At 37.9% G+C, this 17,731-nt stretch overlaps 1 protein-coding gene across 3 annotated transcripts in view; it reads right to left on the bottom strand.

Annotated features, from left to right (window-relative positions):
• The window catches only part of TRIP11 (thyroid hormone receptor interactor 11), a 33,798-nt gene extending 16,280 nt beyond the window's left edge, over nucleotides 1–17,518 (bottom strand). For all 3 annotated transcript variants that reach the window (XR_014269358.1, XM_082486005.1, XM_082486006.1), the window contains exons 1-10: nucleotides 17,121–17,518; nucleotides 14,513–14,589; nucleotides 13,272–13,382; nucleotides 11,840–12,115; nucleotides 10,925–10,993; nucleotides 10,061–10,226; nucleotides 7,005–7,370; nucleotides 6,288–6,328; nucleotides 5,073–5,279; nucleotides 963–3,992 (exon numbers count right to left, since the gene is read on the bottom strand). Coding sequence is in view for 2 of the 3 variants with exons in the window: in XM_082486005.1 (XP_082342131.1) it covers nucleotides 963–3,992; nucleotides 5,073–5,279; nucleotides 6,288–6,328; nucleotides 7,005–7,370; nucleotides 10,061–10,226; nucleotides 10,925–10,993; nucleotides 11,840–12,115; nucleotides 13,272–13,382; nucleotides 14,513–14,589; nucleotides 17,121–17,259 (4,482 nt within the window). In the remaining variant the exon portion in view is untranslated. The remainder of the gene's footprint in view (nucleotides 1–962; nucleotides 3,993–5,072; nucleotides 5,280–6,287; nucleotides 6,329–7,004; nucleotides 7,371–10,060; nucleotides 10,227–10,924; nucleotides 10,994–11,839; nucleotides 12,116–13,271; nucleotides 13,383–14,512; nucleotides 14,590–17,120) is intronic.
• Nucleotides 17,519–17,731: the final 213 nt, after the last annotated feature.

The raw sequence follows: 17,731 nt of genomic DNA, 5'->3' as shown, positions 1-17,731 counted from the left end.
AAAATCCCTTTTGCAGTAGAATCATAAACCTGTAGGCAAACCTTCTCTTTTTATGTTGTGTTATCTTCTGACACACACACAGTTCTCCACAGTGAACACAAAGCGTGTAAAAGGAGCTTCTCCGATTTGTGCAAGAAAAACATCCAGACAAATGTTCCATGCTTGTGAAACTGAAAGCCTAAGCCACCAGTCAGTGAAAGTCTGCAGCCCAAAAATACCCATTACATGAATTTACATCTTGTAAATTCACACATTACTTTGTTAACTCTAGCAGCAGCAGTTCATACAACATGCTGTTGACCAATAGATCAACGATGCAACATAGTTCTTTCACTTTTAAAAAAGATTCTTCTTCAAATCACATACACAATAATTAATAAGCCACTGCAACTTTTCTCGGAACATATGCTTTGAAAAAAGTATCAATTTTTCCATATGTCAAATTGTAGAGAAGCAACAATTAATTTAGCTTCTCCAATCTTTTCTATTTTTTTTTGGAGTTTCTCCAGCCGTAAAAGCAAGATACATAAACCCATTCATCTCACAGGGTTGTTGTGAAGCAATCACATTAGAATGAAAAACACTAGAGGAAAGCACATTGGAAAAGTAGTCCTGCTGGCCACCTCCTCTGCAGAAGTTTGAGCACCATACAGCAAAAATAGTATAGGGCACTTAATAAACAACAGGGCCAAACCAAAATTTTAAGCGGCTGTTCAGTAATTAGCAATTTCCAAATAAATGAAAAACGTAGTTTATGGCAGCACAATTAGCAGACAACATTGTAAACCACTCACCTGCTAACTTAATTTCTTAACTTTGCAGGGGCAGGATTTTTGTTGTAGTGTAATGCAGTAAGGAGTCACAAGCGCATTTCAGGCAAACACCTGATGGCTACACATACACAAAAATGCATTACCACATGACTAATTTTAAAAGATATTCATAAATATGAATGCACATACCTGTTCTTTTTCTTTTAACAGCTTTTCAAAAGCAAGAGCTTTTTCCTTCATTGAGTGAGACTCAAACTCCTTCTCTTTCAGCATCATTGAAAATTGCATATTAGTCTCCTGAAGTGCTCGGAATTCTGATTCTTTTTCCCTACTCCTTGCAACTATTTTTTCATTTTCTTCTTTCAGTTTTCGAATATCCATTTCTAAAATTACAATTCTTTCCTTAAGATTAGTCACAGCTTGCTTCAAAAGCTCATTTTCATTTTCTTTGTTACTAAGATTTTCACTCACAGAAAGTAACTGATCACTTTTAGATTTAATTAATATGTCTTTCTCCCTAAGCGATTTCTGTAAGACATCATGTTTTTCTTTGATCTGCCTCATCTCTGACTCAGTCCCTTCTTGACTCTTTCTTTCCATCTCTGATGCTGTAGCCACAGAATCAGACAACCGTTGATTGTTTTCCTGAAGAGTCCTAATAGTTGAATCTTTTTCTAGCAACTTTTTTTTCAGTTGTTCCAACTCCTTTTGAAGGAGTTTAGACTCATCACTGAGTACTTCAGGAGCGCTGCATTGAACGCCTGAAAGCTGTGAAACAGTAGAAGCTGTTGCTACAGGCGGTGTTACCAAATCAAGTTTACTCAGGAGAAGATCCTTGGTGTTATGAAGCTGTCCTATGCTGTGTTGAACTTGTGCTAATTCCTGACTAAAACTTCTCAGCTTTTTCTCATTCTCTTCGTAACTCTGAATCAAGCCATTATAATCTACCTGCAACTTTGAATTACTATCGCTGTCAACCGAAATTTGTGCTTGAAGCTTGTGTAACTCTTCTTGGAGGTGAGCTGACTCATGCTGCATGTTCTGAACCGTGGTTATTACCTGTTGCTTCCACTCTTCCATCTTCTTTACTTGCTGTTTTAGTTTATCACGTTCTTGTAGAAGTTTCTCAAACTGGTTACTGTTAACACCTCCTGACCCATTATCACTACCTGTACTTGATGTCTGCAGGACAGTCAATAAGGTTTGGCATTTTTGACTTAGAGCATCTATTTCAATGTCTTTTTCTCGAATGATACGGGATAAATTCTGAATAGTTTCTCTAGACATGTCTTGACTGCTGTTTTCAGATCTATTAGATAACTTTTGATTCTCCTCTTGCAACCTTACCAAAGCTGCTTCTTTAGCAGCAACCATATCCAAGATATTACGATAATCTGTTTTTAACTGACTGTTTTCTCTTGTTTTTTCACTTAGAACTGCTAGTACTTGTTCTCTTTCCACAACATAAGCTTGCAGCTGCTGCTGAAGACAAAGAACATCCTGCCTATAGGAACTTGAGGAAACTCTAGCGTTGAGAGCTTGTATTTCTAAATCCTTCTCTTGAATGATCCGAATAAGCTTGCCAACTTCATCCTTAGACAACTGATCAATTTGCTGACTTAGAGAAACATTCTTTTCATTTAGAAGCTTAATCTCCATCTCCCGTTCTTTGATACCTTTTACCAGTCTTTCAATTTCAGCTTTAGATAAGTCATGTTTTTCATTTCCATTTTCTCCATTAAGAGTTTGAACTTTGGTTTCCTGAAAAAGATCAGAAGAATCAGTCTGAATAATCTGTCTTTCTTTGTGCAACTGAGTTTTAATTTGTTCAATTGTTTTCTGCAAATTTTTAATTTCCTCATCTTTCTCTAAAGAAAGTCTTTCGTGAGTGACATTCATTTGCTCACACAGAAATTTAGACTCATCTATTTCCTTCCTTTGCTCCTGCAAAGACTGCTGAAGTTGCACTGTTGTTTGATTCTGATCTTCTATTGTTTTTTTGTGAACTTCTATTTCTTCTTCCAGATTATTCTTCATCACTTTTAACTGCGTTACCTCACTTTCAAGTTCAATAATTATATCTAGAGTTTTAGGCTCAACCACATGCGTAGATCTACTTTGCTGATCTTTAAGGCGTTCAATTTCTTCTTTCAAATGATTATTTTCTTCCTTCATGATTGCGAGACTTCTGTCTTTTTCCTCCAAGTTCTGTTTTAAGACATCCTGCTTTTTTGAAGCTTTCATATATTCCTCAAGCTCCTGCTTCACCTGTAAAGCTTGGTCTTTAAATTTTTCGATAAATACCTCTTTTTCTTTTATGAGTTCTGTCAACTGCTTTTGTCCTCCTAAGCTAGTAGTCAACATCTCTTTTGTTTCTTGATGGTCAATTTCCATCTGCTCAATGCTCCTTGTGAGTTCAGCAATCCTAAAGTCTTTCTCTTGGTTGAGTTTAACCAGGCGCTCATGTTCAAGCTGCAATGCAGTGGTATCCATACTACGTGCATTTGATAATTCCTCAATAGTTTGCTTATACTTATGTGCTTGCTCCAAAAGTCTCTTTTCTGTCTGGCTTAATTCGCTCTCTAGCTGTCTTTTTTCCATTTTCAAAGCCTCCATAACAGTGTCTTTTTCCAAGCAAACTTTATTTTTCTCAGAAATGGCATCACTTAACTCCTGTTTTAGTTCTTCAATGGTTGCTATCAGGTTTCCATTTTCTGTTCTGAGACCAGACAGAGATTTCTCTAAGTCTTCATTTAGTTGTTTGTTTTCTGAAATATCATTCTGTAGTTTTGCAATTTCTACTTCTCTTTCTTTCAGAATCAGATCTTGACAAGTGTAGTTAGATTCCTGATTACTTTTTTCTGTTAACTTGCTCAAGGATACAGAAAGTTCCTCCTCTCTTTCTTTTAATTTCTGCTGCAATTCTCCAATTTCTTTTTTATTATGCAAATTACAGTCCTGGGCTTTCCTTAATTGTTCCTGAAGATCTTTAATATTATCTTGAAGCTGCTGCTTACTTATATGTAAATCATTAAGTGCATATGAACACTGGCTTAATTTTTCTTTCTGAATATTTAACTCCTTAATAGTTTCCATCTTCTCAGTTTCTAATTCTGATACTTTCTTTCTTTCAAAATCTATGTCAAATTTCAGCTGCTTGATGATACTATCGGTTTCTGTGTGTTGTTTTGACAGCTGCTCTTTCAGTGTAATCATATGCTGAAATAAACACAAATAAGACTTCATTAGGAGAGGAGAACCAGCCCAACTATGTATTTCATTCATTTTTATCCTCTGAACAATAAAAAAAAAAAAAGAGAGGAAACAAAAATGTTCCTAGTTGCCAACATAAGTTCACAAGTAGTATCAACTAGTCAATGCTAAATTAATTAAAACCAAATATCAAATAAAGATAGATTCCATATCACTAAAAACAAGAACACCATCTCCCCCAAAAGAACTCTAACTACCTAAATCAAGGAACAAAAAGAGAACTACCTAAGAAAGAACTGTCCAAATTTGTCAGGGCAGTTGGAAAAGGTGTGTGGCAAACACCCATTACATAAAAATAGGAAGACGCTAAATTTAAAATAACAAATTACAGAAGTGAATTCATATCTATATATTGTGTTTTCAATTTCTTGTTTGAGCTTATTTTTAAACACACTTGCTGGGATTCATTTCATAGGAAAACACTTTAAAAAATGTTCAATTCCATAAGGTAAACCAATATTGAAAACACACGGCTTGCAACAATATGTTTACAGGTCAAATATATCAGAACAGTGACAAAAAGGTACCATTCCATTTTGATTACATGTATTACATTTACCTTTATTGCTCCACAAATGATATTATTAAGAACTTGTAATAAAGTAACTGAATTATTCACATAATTAAAAATAATGAAAGGAAAAGAAAAGAGTTTTTTAAAAAATAATTCACGTTATATATACACCATCATAAGACAAAGGTCAAAATATTAGCAGGATAAAACCAGTCAAGACTTGCACAGAAAAATCAAGTAGTATTTAACTGGACTTCAGAAAGCTATCATCCCTTACGGATAGCTGACTTGCCATATTATTACTTTGTCCGTAACAAGTGGGTTTCCTGCACTTCAGAATTGTGCATTGAGACAGCAGATATGGAGAAACACTGCTCTCAATATTCTTTTTAAGCCTCAGAGGATAACTTGTATTTCCCTCTATCTACGTTCAATGATCAACTTAAACACACAGACACACAAATCTAAACATTTATTTTAGCAGTTCAATAATTAGTTGCAATATTTATTACCTGAGTAGCTTCTTGATTCTGCTTATCTAGTTCTTCCAGCTCCGCTATTAATGTTTCTCTTTCAGCAATGCTTTCATTTAATTCACGTTCTTTCCTTTCCAAATCTTGTCTTAACTGATTTAATTCTGAATTCTGATCCCCAGTATATGCAGAAAGAATATTCTCATTTTTATGTTGTGCACTTTTCAGTTCCTTCTCAAGTCCCTCCTTAAATTAAAAAAAAATCTAAATATTAGACTTTATCTTGATGAAATTTATAAGCTGTTTAGATTTGAAATGGTTTCTTTTTCCCCCTTAACAATTAAAAGCAAAGCATGCATTTTTATGTTAGAATCTCTAGGCCGACATGAATACTATCCCAGTTAAAAATTCTTCGTTATGAAGTATTTGTCTCTACCACTCATACATAACATTTATTTTTTCATCACTAAGTTTAGGACTGCAATTTACAAACATAGCACAAAAAGCCATGGTCTGACACACAAAGTTACATCCACCTCTGAGGTATGGATCCACAGCTGGAATAAACTATTATACCTCCAAGAGATACCCTAACCACGTAGTATGCTGCCTGGTGAGATTAGAAATTTTAATCAAGGACACCTGAATAACATACTTATGAAAAACGCCACGGGAACCCTTGAATGCATGCAAAAAACACAGAAGAACCCACTTGAAAAGACTACTGGATTCAAAGTAAACTAAGCCAAATCTCTCAAGCCTGAGTCTATAAAGGACTAAGTCAACCCTTGCCAAAAACTAAAGGTGTGTTCCAGAGAAACTGCATCTTCCACTGCTTAACTTCATCAGCAAGATGGAATGTAGTATTATTAGAGTACTACATGGAAGAAGAGAGATAGTTTACAACTGATAATAGTGTCAAAACTGGAACATGCCAAAGTAGAAGAGGTGAAAAATAGCAAATTTTACAGAATGGATTAATACTTCAAAAATGCATGTTACAGCAGCCTAAGTAGCAATGGGATAGGTGGAACTCCACTAGTTTTCTTTAACAGAGTACGCTGTGGAGTTTCACAAGTCAAAATCTATCGTTTCTATCAATTCCACATGTAATTAGAGAATTAATCTTCAATTATTTCCTTGATGTAGAAATGTGAATGGTCCAAATAAGGTACAGTGCCAGGACATGTGTCTTCCATCAGTAACTATTGTTACGAACTTTTATGTTGGCTTAATTTAGAAATTGCTTTTTACCTGATTTAAACTTGAAAGTCTTGCTATTTCATTTTCTGCTTCTATAAAGGAAAACAAAAAACCACGTATTTTTAATAATTTCCAAACAATAAAAACAAGTCATTCTCCCACCTTGACCCAACAGAACTCTGCTGCTCAGAAGAGAATAGTTTCACAGTATTTTGTGACGATAAGCATCAATGCTGGAAAAGATTCAAATGCACCATCAATCACCACCACAAAGTACAGCATTACTTTTACAACCATGTCCACATTAGGAGGACTTTGGTACTAAGTAGCAGTTATGCAATATTAGAAGATATTCTACATACAGATACACTTCTTAAACTGATATGTTGCAGTGTTTCTTGAAGAAGGTATTAGCAAGAGACTGCCTTTACACACAAAAAGTGTACTTTCAGAATTTAAACAAATAACTTCTATTGAGGCTTACTTACTTTTAAAGAAAGAAAAACTTACTAAACAGTTGGCAGAAATTATTACTTACGTAATCAGAAACCCCTATGATAATCACGCTAGTCCCACTTATGTCTTTTTATCTGCTTAGCCTTACCTCAATGGACAACCCTTTTCTAAACCAGGAACTTTTTAAAAGGTACCTATTCTCATATTCGGTTCCAAATTCTTAAAATAAATTCTAAGCATTCACATATACCTGTGAAGGTATACTAAAAATAATAATAAAAAAAATAAAAATAAAAATCATCATCTTTGTACCTAACAGCGCTTGCTGTAGTCTGACAACATCTTCTGGTAGTGAAGTCTTTGATTGGAGCTTCTTCTCCTGTTCTTTCAGGAGAACATCTTGCTCTGCAACAGAATTCTGAAGCACACTAAAGTCAGACTTAAGATTTTCATATTCTTGTGTTATTTGGATTTTTTCTACCTTTGCCAATTCTTGCTCTTTCAGAAGAATTTTGTTTTCTTCTTTGGCAGAAGACAGTTTGTGATTTAATTTTCTTATTTCATCCTCTAGGTCCTTTACAACCTGCAACTCTTCTACTTTTCCTCCTTCTACACTCTGAACATTTTTTTTCTGTTCACTAATTTTAGAGTCATCCATGGCATCAGCACTCACACCACCTAAAAAGCAAAACAGATGGTTTGCAATATTAACCAGAGCCAGCACTGTAGATCTTTTGTTTAAAAGTCTCCTCTTCCACCCTTTCTTCTGACAGAGGAAGATAGTCTAAACCAAAGACACAATCATCATCAACAGAAAGCTTACTTAAATAGAATTAACATTTAGAGCAGTGCTATACATATTACTGGTTTGATCAGCAGCTTTCCAAATACTTACACAGACTTAGTTCAAAAGGTAAGTGTTGCAAGACATACATTGTTCATAATTTAATTAAAATATACTTGATCCTACTCTCTCTTAGGAGGGAGATGACAGGGTAGTTTATCAGGATTTGGAATCCCTCAATTTTCTAACAATAATTTACCAAACCCCATCTAATTCAGCCTGATGCAAAATCCCCGTCAATAATTTAATTAAGTACATTTCAAATGTTTGCTGAATGGTTTAAGAACAGTTTTCTACAAATTAGTACATAATTTACTAAATGATGCACAAAGTTTTTCACCTACAGATCTCATTTTGCAGAACTGATGTTTTTACAGATCCACCATACTAGCATGATATTGTTAGTTCTGTATGACCCTCACAATGTAATTTCCAGGTAAGTTACAGAGCATAAAAGTGTGTACTCAAAAATGTACAGAAAAAAGTTTAATGAAAGCACACTGCTCGTGAATTCATTTCAGTATAAGCTCAAACACTTCCCCCCACCCCAGTCTGTATTATGTTGTAAAACAGAACCAACAAAATAAAAATATAAAATACTCTAATTCTTCAAAAGCTTTGAGAAGTATTTACTTTACAGATAACTTGGAATGCAAAAGATAAGGGATCCCTGTCTTTGACTTCATTAAATTCTGCTGTGTGTACATATGTGCAGTATATACCGCATGTGCAGTAAAAGACTGATTACATCTTAACAGGCATCTGATTTTAAGAAATAAATTCCCTATCAAAGTTTCCCTTAGAAAGTAGGAGGGTGTGAAATTATTTCCCTTCTTTCCAAGAAAACGGATCTATCTTTCCAAAAGGAGAATATACACTCGTTAGAAGTCCAAGTTTTAACAGATAATAAAATAGAGGTTTACAGGCAAATCTTATCTATTTATGCAAAGAAGCCCCTAAAGGAAATCCAACTGACATAACTATTTTTACAGAATATGAAACACCTACAATACAAGCTCCTTGTGAGAACTGCTGAGCTTCTCCTACACAGGATCACAGAACAGTAAGGCTTGGAAGAGACCTTCAGAGATCATCTAGTCCAAATCCCCCACTCTGCCAAAGCAGGTTCAGCTAGAGCACGTAGGACAGGAATGCATCCAGGCAGGTTTTGAATATCTCCAGAAGACACTCCACAACCTCTCCGGGCAGTCTGTTCCAGCGCTCTGACATCCTCAAAGTAAAGATGTTTTTCCTCGTGTTCAGACAGAATTTCCTGCGTTCCAGTTTGTGCCCGTTGCCACTTGTCCTGTCGCTGGGCACCACTGAAGAGTCTGGCCCCATCCTCTTGACATCCGCCCCTTAGATACTGGTAAGTATTGTTGAGATCCACTCTCAGTCTTCTCTTCTCCAGGCTGAACAGCCCCAGGTCTCTCAGACTTTCCTCATCAGAGATGTTGCAGTCCCTTGATCACCTTCGTAGCCTCTGCTGGACTCTCTCCAGTAGTTCCTTGTCTTTCTTGAACTGTGGAGCCCAGAACTGGACACGGTACTACAGATGTGACCTCACTAGGGCACAGTAGAGGGGGAGGATGACCTCCCTCAACCCCCTGGCCACGCTCTTTTTAATGCATCCCAGGATACCATTGGCCTTTTGGCCACAAGGGCACATTGTCAGATCATGATCAACTTGTCCACCAGGACTCCCAGGTCCCTCTCTGCAGAGCTGCTCTCCAGCAGGTCAGCCCCTAAGCTGTACCAATGCATGGGGTTGTTCCTCCTGAGCTGCAGGAACCTACACTTGCCCTCGTTGAACTTCATTAGGTTCCTCTCCACGCAGGCTCTCCAGCCTGGACAGGTCTCACTGAATGGTGGCCACAGCCTTCTGACGTGTCAGCCGCTCCTCCCTGTGCTGTGTCATCAGCAAACTTGCCGAGGGTACACTCTGCCCCCTCATGCAGGTCGTTGATGAATATGTTGAACAAGACTGGACCCAGTACTGACGCCTGGGGAACACCACTAGTTACAGGCCTCCTACCAGACCCTGTGACACTGATCACAACCCTCTGAGCTCTGCCACTCAGCCACAGACTAAGGTGTGGTCCTTACAGCAATCTTTGAGCTTCTGCCAAGTAACTCAACTGGCATATAGTACTTCTCACCAAAATTATTTTTGTGCTGATATTTTCTCATCTTCAACTTTGTGTGTCTCGTCCACAACAATCTTCAGTGTTAGTTAAAAAAATAGGAAGTGTAGATTTTAGAGCACAACATTTGATATCTGTAGAAAATGACCCTCTAGACTGATGTATGTCAGAAGATGAAATGCTGTAATTCCAGTGTTCAAGCCAACCACAGTGAATATGAGATACTAGGACATGCACGTCTTAAACACGAAGCTGAATTGAAGTTGAAATTCAAATTCCTAAACATCATGTATTTGGTATCTATTACACTGTTACATACATATTTGATGCTTTAATCAAAAGTACATGAAATAAAAAAGAAAGCATGTGGTAATAAAGACCTTGCTGTAACTGATTCTCAAGTTCTTCAATTCGCTCTTCGTATTCACTCAGCTCTTCTCGGTGTCGACGACTTATCTCTACTAGCTTTTGTCTGTGTGCATCCTGCAATACTGAAAGTTCGTGTTGATGTTCATCTATCTCTTGACTTAAATTCTGTTTCAGCTCCTAAAATATCAGAGAAACAGAATGGTATACAGTACAGACGCTTAAAAAATAAAAAATACAAAAGAAAGAAAAAAAATTTCCCTAGTAAAATTAAAGGATTCCTCAGAGGAGAAGTAAAGTTTCTTGGCTTTTGCTGGCTTGGATTTTTTTCAAACGTGTTAAAAGACATTCCTTTTAAAAATATGTTTACACAAACAATATGCTCTACACAACAGCAAATATTAAACCAACGTAGAGAGATTACAACTCTTTCATAAGAAGTGGATACACTAGGACATGTTTCTAGTAACTTTCAAGGATGACCGGCAAATCCGCATTCTGCATTGTCAGTGAAAAAAGGCAAGATGTTTCTGAGAAGGGAGAAGAAATTATTGTGTATCTAAAATTCATTCTCATAAGTCATCAACAGCTCCTAAAAGTGATTTGCCCTCATAAATACTAATGTCATTATTTTAATCTTACGTACTACATTCATCAAACCATATAAATACCCTTTCTCAGAATAACTGACTGTTTTTAAATAAATATAGCACAGCAACATTTCAGTCAGCAGTACGAGATGCCCACATGCATTTTTAATAGAGAAAATGTAAGTGCTAGCGTTGTAAATATTTTAACTACACAAGTCACGTGACCATATGCAAAACCATCAAGAAGAAAACATAAGAGAAGACAAGTTGTCAAAATTGCCATCTTACCTTAACAATATTTTGCAGTTTGCATATTTCACTTTGTTCAGCATCATTTGTCCCTTGCACTTTGGAAGACTGAGAAAAGAAAAATCACATATCCATGTGAAAATTGTCATATATACATCTATTTTTCATGTAAGTGCTTCCTCTATTGATACTTAAAAGTAGAAAACAACAAAGATAATGTCAAGCAAAATGCAAACCCACAGTAATTTTGATCAAGAAAAAGACATTTTAATGGAAACATTTTAATTTTCCATGGATTTTTTAAAAATTATTACATACAAATGTGTAAAAGTGGAGGGTGGAGGGTGTTACTGCACCTAATAAGACAAGGTTGCTTAATTCTACTCACATATTTCCATATGGGAAAAGCGTACCTCTGAAATCAGGCTACAGCTTGAAAAATGATGACTCACATCAACAACAGCTAAAAGATTATATTCTTTCTTGTCTCAGCAGGCCATGAATTACAACTGACATATCAAGGACTGAGATAAGAGTAAGTAAAAACAGTATCTAAGTATCCAGCTATCACTTTGAACAGTATTGTGCTGTCAATAAATAATCAATATCACAGCCAGAAAAGAGAAAAGTATTTTTTGAAAGGCTGCACAAAAATGAAACGCTGAAGTAGTATTCTAGGCAAATGTTTATGAAACCCTTTTTGCAGCTTAACAAATCACGCATAAAAGCATCACAAAAAGCATTTGGAAGTTAGTCACTGAATGTGTTCCTAGTCACGTGACAGCAAGAAAATGACTAAAAGATCATTAGGTTTCAGTTTTTCCATCAAATCATGCTGCTTCCAGAATCTGTACAGCATGAACTTTCAAAAGACCCACTCCAAAACCAGCAAATGCGATGAAAACACTCATTTGGAGGGAAGAGGGGAGGGTAAGATAGAGGGGAACCACTCACCAGCGCAATTTGCTTCCAGTGGTCCACCTCAGATTCAAGCCTAGAAACGTCATTGGACAATCTGTTTATTTCTTGTTGCGACCAGATTACATCTCCAAAATCCATGTCATCTCCTTCAAAACCTGAGGAATGTCTGACCACTGGAACATAGGAAGCTGATGTAGTGGCTGGTTGCAAAACACCAGCTCCTAACTGTGCTGACTGAGCAGCCGTCTGTACTTTCTGCAGTTGTTCCTGTAGTGCATTCTGTCTAGCTTTTAGATGGCTGATTTCCACCTGAATATACAGAATACAATTCATTGTTTCAATAAGAAGAATACCAAAATACACTCTACCCCCTGTGGCCTTATGAAACGTGAACCAACCAAAGAACTCCCCCCAGAACAAATTACTGATCACTTTCACTAAAAAGAAAATGAAAAAACCCCACACACTGACCTAAGAGAGAAAAGCAGTCTTAGATGATGTTTTACAAAGTATCTCAGGCAAGGACACCTATTAAAAGTTTTAATAGTTTTCAGTTACCTAAATCTTCACTAAAAGCATTGGCTGATTTTTTCAGCTGCCAAGGTACCCAAGTACTATAAGCAAGATTCAGCCTAACAGGTTGTACAAAAAACTTAAATGTTTCAAGAGAGTATTCAGATATGAAAATTAAGCAATATAATGCTCCCCCAGTTACTTATATTACATTTGTTTTCTTCTATGCTTAACAACTCAATGTATTGAAAATTTACTTATTTACAATAAACTGACATTAGCTGCATGCAATTTTCTCATAACAATTCTGTCATTGTATTTAATAAGCAGAATTCTATACATCTCGAAATTCTGCTTCCTTTAGCTCCCACACGCATTTACAAATAAAGCAGAAATAAAACTCCTTTTGTGTAGTTCTAGACACGTTGGCAACTTTTTTCATTCAAAAGGCTATGAAATCGCATGTTACACAATAAGTTATAAACCTGGTGTTTCCATTACAAAGGGACACTTCTTAAATTATGAAAGCTAGTTCTGCTCCCTTTAATTGTATACATTAAGATAAATAATTATGATATCCACAGACAATATAACTGCTTCAAATGAGAATTTCCTCCTGTTGCCCTCCTTAAAGATAACTGAATCACAAATACAAAGCAGTTTAACTGTCCTTTCTTACAGCAATTCCAGAAACAACAGAAATTCTGTCATATGCATGACATTCCCAGAGAGTTTTCTCTTGGCTCAACTATTTCCTGGCAGCTCTGCTTCTATTACATGATGCAACGAACTATATGTCTTAGTCTCTCAGCATCTATATTAACAAACCAAGAAAGCATAACTGACCAATACTCCCACTAAAACAGCACAGATACTATAACAAAGAGATTAAACAGCAAAACATATATATGTTTATTGAACATACTTACTCAAATATTTTACTGTATCCTACCTCTTTCTGTTGAAGCTGATTTCGGTACTCTATAGATAACTGCTTTATTTGAAGCTCTGCTGCTTCATGCTTTTCTTCTAAATCACTACAAACTTTTTTCAGTCTCTCGTTCTAGCAAAAATGAGAAATGAATGTTGATAAATTCAAAACAGTTCTTACAGAATTAGAAACACATAAGTCTGCTGAACAGTAAAAAAAAATCAATTAAATTGCACAGATTTCTCATGTTATTTCACTCAAAACACAAAGTGACAGTAACTTCCAAATGTGGGCCCAAAAACCACATTCATGTCCAAGTTCTCCATTTTTATATGGCATGGACTCCAGCTCAATTTCAGAAAAAGGTTTGTGGTGACCAGAAGTAAATACCAAGAAGAAAAATTCAGGGCTGAACTACATCTTAGCATGATCCGCAGGTGGAATTGAAGAACAGCCACAGAGTACAAACTGGAGCTAATACCCATACAGTCCAGTATTCTTGCTCTGAAATTGGCCAATACCAGATGGCACAAGTCTAGAAAAAGGACAAGCAGGAACAGTTACTTCCCCAAAATACTACGTTAACTTCCTGGTGTTCTTGGGGGTGAAGACATACATGGAAGTTGTTGGTTACAGCCATACATAAAGTTGCAAGACCAATACTTTGTAAAAGTACACTAAGTCACTTTCCACAAGGGCACATGGGATTTCTAAGCAGTTTTGGAAGAGCACAAGCATGCATAGCTTCGTCAAAATGACTGTATAGCAGGGCAACACAGACAGAATTGCATCAGGGAACACACACACTCTATATGTTGAAACTTGCTGCTAAAGACATGCTGTCCAGCATAACTGGGCATTCTAGATCGCCTTTTATTTATGGTCCTATAAGAAACGCTATAAACCAATTTTAACTCTTTATCAGCTAAAACTTATGAAAACTTAAAAGATTTTTGCATTTGCAAGCTTTTCAGAGCCAAGTCTATTGTTGCAGCCCAAGTCCACAAGATAAGTAGGAACAGTCACAGGATGCTGCAGTTAGCAAAAGATGAAAACTTGTACCACATGCATACTCCAATAAACAAATGTACCCCCCTATCTGTGATGGCGGCTTGTCTCCAAAAAAAGAGCCACACTCTAACATCACCGTCACCCTTGTTTCTAGATTCACCCAGGAACAAACAACTTGCAGTATTTCACCATTACAAGAAACAAATGTTATTTATTGCTTTTAATTATGGTAGTGTTCCAAAATGTCTTACTTCAAACTTTTGTGCTGCATTAATACTTTCTATTTCTCTGAGTCTAGAATTGGACACATGGAGTTCTGTTGCCGCATCTGAAAGAAAGTGAAAATTTTCATTTTTATTAAACTATTTTTAATCTGTTAAGCAGACATCAGTTAAGACTAACGTTATTAATAAGTATCTTACTTTAGCCTGTCTCCATCTTCATTCCCAGGTAAATATCAAAAACTGCTTTTATCAGAACACTGTCAGAATTATTTTTCAGACTAGAGAGTCTTTCTGAACATAATTTAGTTCTCTCTTATCCAAGCTTTAAGTCAGATCACAAAACTAACAAAAGAGTATGGATTCAAGCTTTAAATTAAGGGAAATGAAAAGCTTTTGCTTGATTATTTCATGTCACTGAACCTGTTTTTCATTTAGGACTTTGCCCCTTACATGACAGTTGTGTGTTTCTCAGTAATCTCATGTGAAGTTTCAAAACAATAATTAGTTCCATAAAGTACACACAACAGTCACTAAATTTTCAGAAAAAAAAAAAGACCCAAACCCAACAAAACCCACAAAATAATGCACACAACAAAACACCAACCCCCACAAGAGTCCCTTTCATTTACAAAGGTGACACCATCTACCGTACCAGTTTATCTAATACAAAAACACATAATTCTGTTCCTCGATACTCTTCCTTTAATGATCAACCTTCCTCAAATACGCTGTTTACTTCTCCAAAGTCCCACTTTTAATAGCTAGAAATACCACAATTCCTTTTATTAATCAGAAATTATCCTGAACTGGCTATACAGCAATCTTGACAATTTTTCAAAATTTGAAATAAATACAATTTTCAAGTAAATACTGTATTTCATCATTTCAATGTACTGTTTAAAACTGACGCAGCTCAAATGCTGCAGAGGCAACAATCTACTCATGCAAATCGCTACACTGAAGACGTTAAAGTCTCCAATCCACAAACACCATCTTCAGTTCAGATGGCAGTCAGAGCACTGAATGTAAGGGACAGTGTTAAAATTAGGAAACATTAGAAAACTAGGAAATTAAAAAAAAAAAGGAACTGTTTAAAAAGCACTCTTTAGACCACATAGTATTTAAAGGTCTTTACAGAAGAGTACTTAGATGCCACTAGTTTTTACACTCTCAAAGCTAGTAACCCACAAAAATGTACTACTTTGACATTTTTAGAAAACAGAAGTTGTTCACAGCAATATCTAGCAGTCAACTACACCTACAAGTAGCTACTGAACATCAGCACATCTCTCTTGCACAAACTAAAGCAAAAACGTGTGATTCAGAATCTCAACTGAGTTTTTAAAAAGGCAAAACAAATGCACTAGATGACTATACAGTTTAACAGCATAAAATAAGTTTCCAAACTAAACTAATATGGATTTGGGAATTTAAAACAATTCTAAGCAAGTCTTTCAGAAAAGTGAAAAAAACAATAACTTTGCAGTTATCAGAATAAGTTCCTCTCTTCCGAGCATTTTACCCGTATACCAAAAAACCCATCCATATGAGACCAGTAATATCAGGTTGCCAACAAGTTTTATACAATATTTTCATAATGCTTTACAGTTGTGAAGTTGCAAACAAAGTAGAATTGTTTGATTTCACATTTGAGTATTCTGAAGTCTTAGCTGTTCTTTGTGGTTGCTATTCTTAACACTGTTTTGAGGAAGCTGATTTTTTTGAAGAGGTTAGTTTCAAGAAGGTAAACAATACTAGTGGTATTAACCTCTTGATATTTATTGCCATGTTACACAACTGCTTTACTAGAAAAATCAAAGTTTTATTCAAAAACTGTAAACAAAGAGGCATATTTAAAATATAAAGAAAAGATGATAGTCTAGAATAAATTTACTTACTTTATTGACTATCTTAATGTCTCAGCTTTTTTGTTGAAACTTTTTGTTTTAAATATAAATCATCCTAGCTTCTAATCCCTATAAAATAAGGGCCATGTTCTCCTACTTGGCTGTAGGAGAATGGTAGAACTCGACAGGTTTCTCTGGGCCCAACTAAAATATAAACAACAACATTGGAAACACTGGGCCTTTGCCTGTGTGACACGTCACACACTTAGAACACACCCGTGGCAAAAAAAAAAAGCGCCTCTGTACTGATACTACTCCGCGGTTTTAGGAAACCACTCTAAAAGCAGCTGATCAAACGGGATTTTAGATAAACTAAGCAAACAGGATGGAAGAAGAGCGTTGTTTGTGTGCTTTCACTACTGATCAACACAACGCTTCACGCAATTCAGAAACTTCCGAATAATAAACCTAGAAGGGGTTTACCTTTGCTATTATAGCCTGGCAATAGAATTATTCTCCAGGTCAGAGAGGCGGCACAGAAACAAGAACAAGGCCAGCAGCTCTCCCGAAAGGCACCAAGCCTGGGTTGAGCAGCACCGCTCGGCTCCCCGCCCTCACGGCCGGCCGCGGCAGCCCTGAGGAAGCCGGCAGCCGGAGGAAGGGCTCCCTCCGGACACCAGGCCTCTCCCAGCAGGTACGCACTGGTCGGAGGTAGCCCCGACGAGCAACTCCCCCCCCACCCCCCGCCCCTCCCAGCCCGCCGGCCCGGCGCCGCGGCTCCCCCTTACCGCCCACTTCCTCGGCGCCCTCCAGCAGGATGTCCTTGGTGAAGCTGGAGATCTGGCCGGTGAGCGAAGACAGGCTGCCCCCCACCTGCCCCAGGGACTGGCCTATCCCCGAGCCCAGCCCGCCCAACCACGACGCCATCGCCGCCGCCGCCGCCGCTCACAGGGCTCCGACCCTTGCTCAGCCGCTTCCTCCCTTCTCCTGGCTAGGGAGGACCGAGGCTCCTGCTGCGGGCTCAGCAGACCGGTCCCGGCCACCCCTCCGCCCGCATTCCCCCGGCACCGCACGGCACGGCACGGCACGGCACGGCACGGCACGGCACGGCACGGCCCAGCTCGGCTCGGCTCAGCGGCTCCTCCCGGCGGCTCCAGCCTCTGCCACCTCGACGGTCGCCATGACACCCCCTGGCGAAACACCGCCGGCAGCCGGCTAGAGCGCCCCCGCGGCCGCTGTGACGTGTGCGCGGCCGCGGAGGATGCCGGGATAGTGGCGGGGGAGGTGGGGGTGGGGAGCGGGGCCGGCGGGTGATGGTGGCCACCGGCGGCGGGAGCGGGCTGGGGCAGGGGGGGAACCCCAGCCCGGTAACATACACCTACCCGGGGCATCCGCCACT

The sequence above is a fragment of the Vanellus vanellus genome (genome assembly GCF_965231255.1).
Source record: "Vanellus vanellus genome assembly, chromosome: 6".
NCBI classification, from domain to species: Eukaryota; Metazoa; Chordata; class Aves; order Charadriiformes; family Charadriidae; genus Vanellus; species Vanellus vanellus.
Note: the sequence above shows the minus strand (reverse complement) of the source record. Positions and strands in the feature narration are given on the sequence as shown.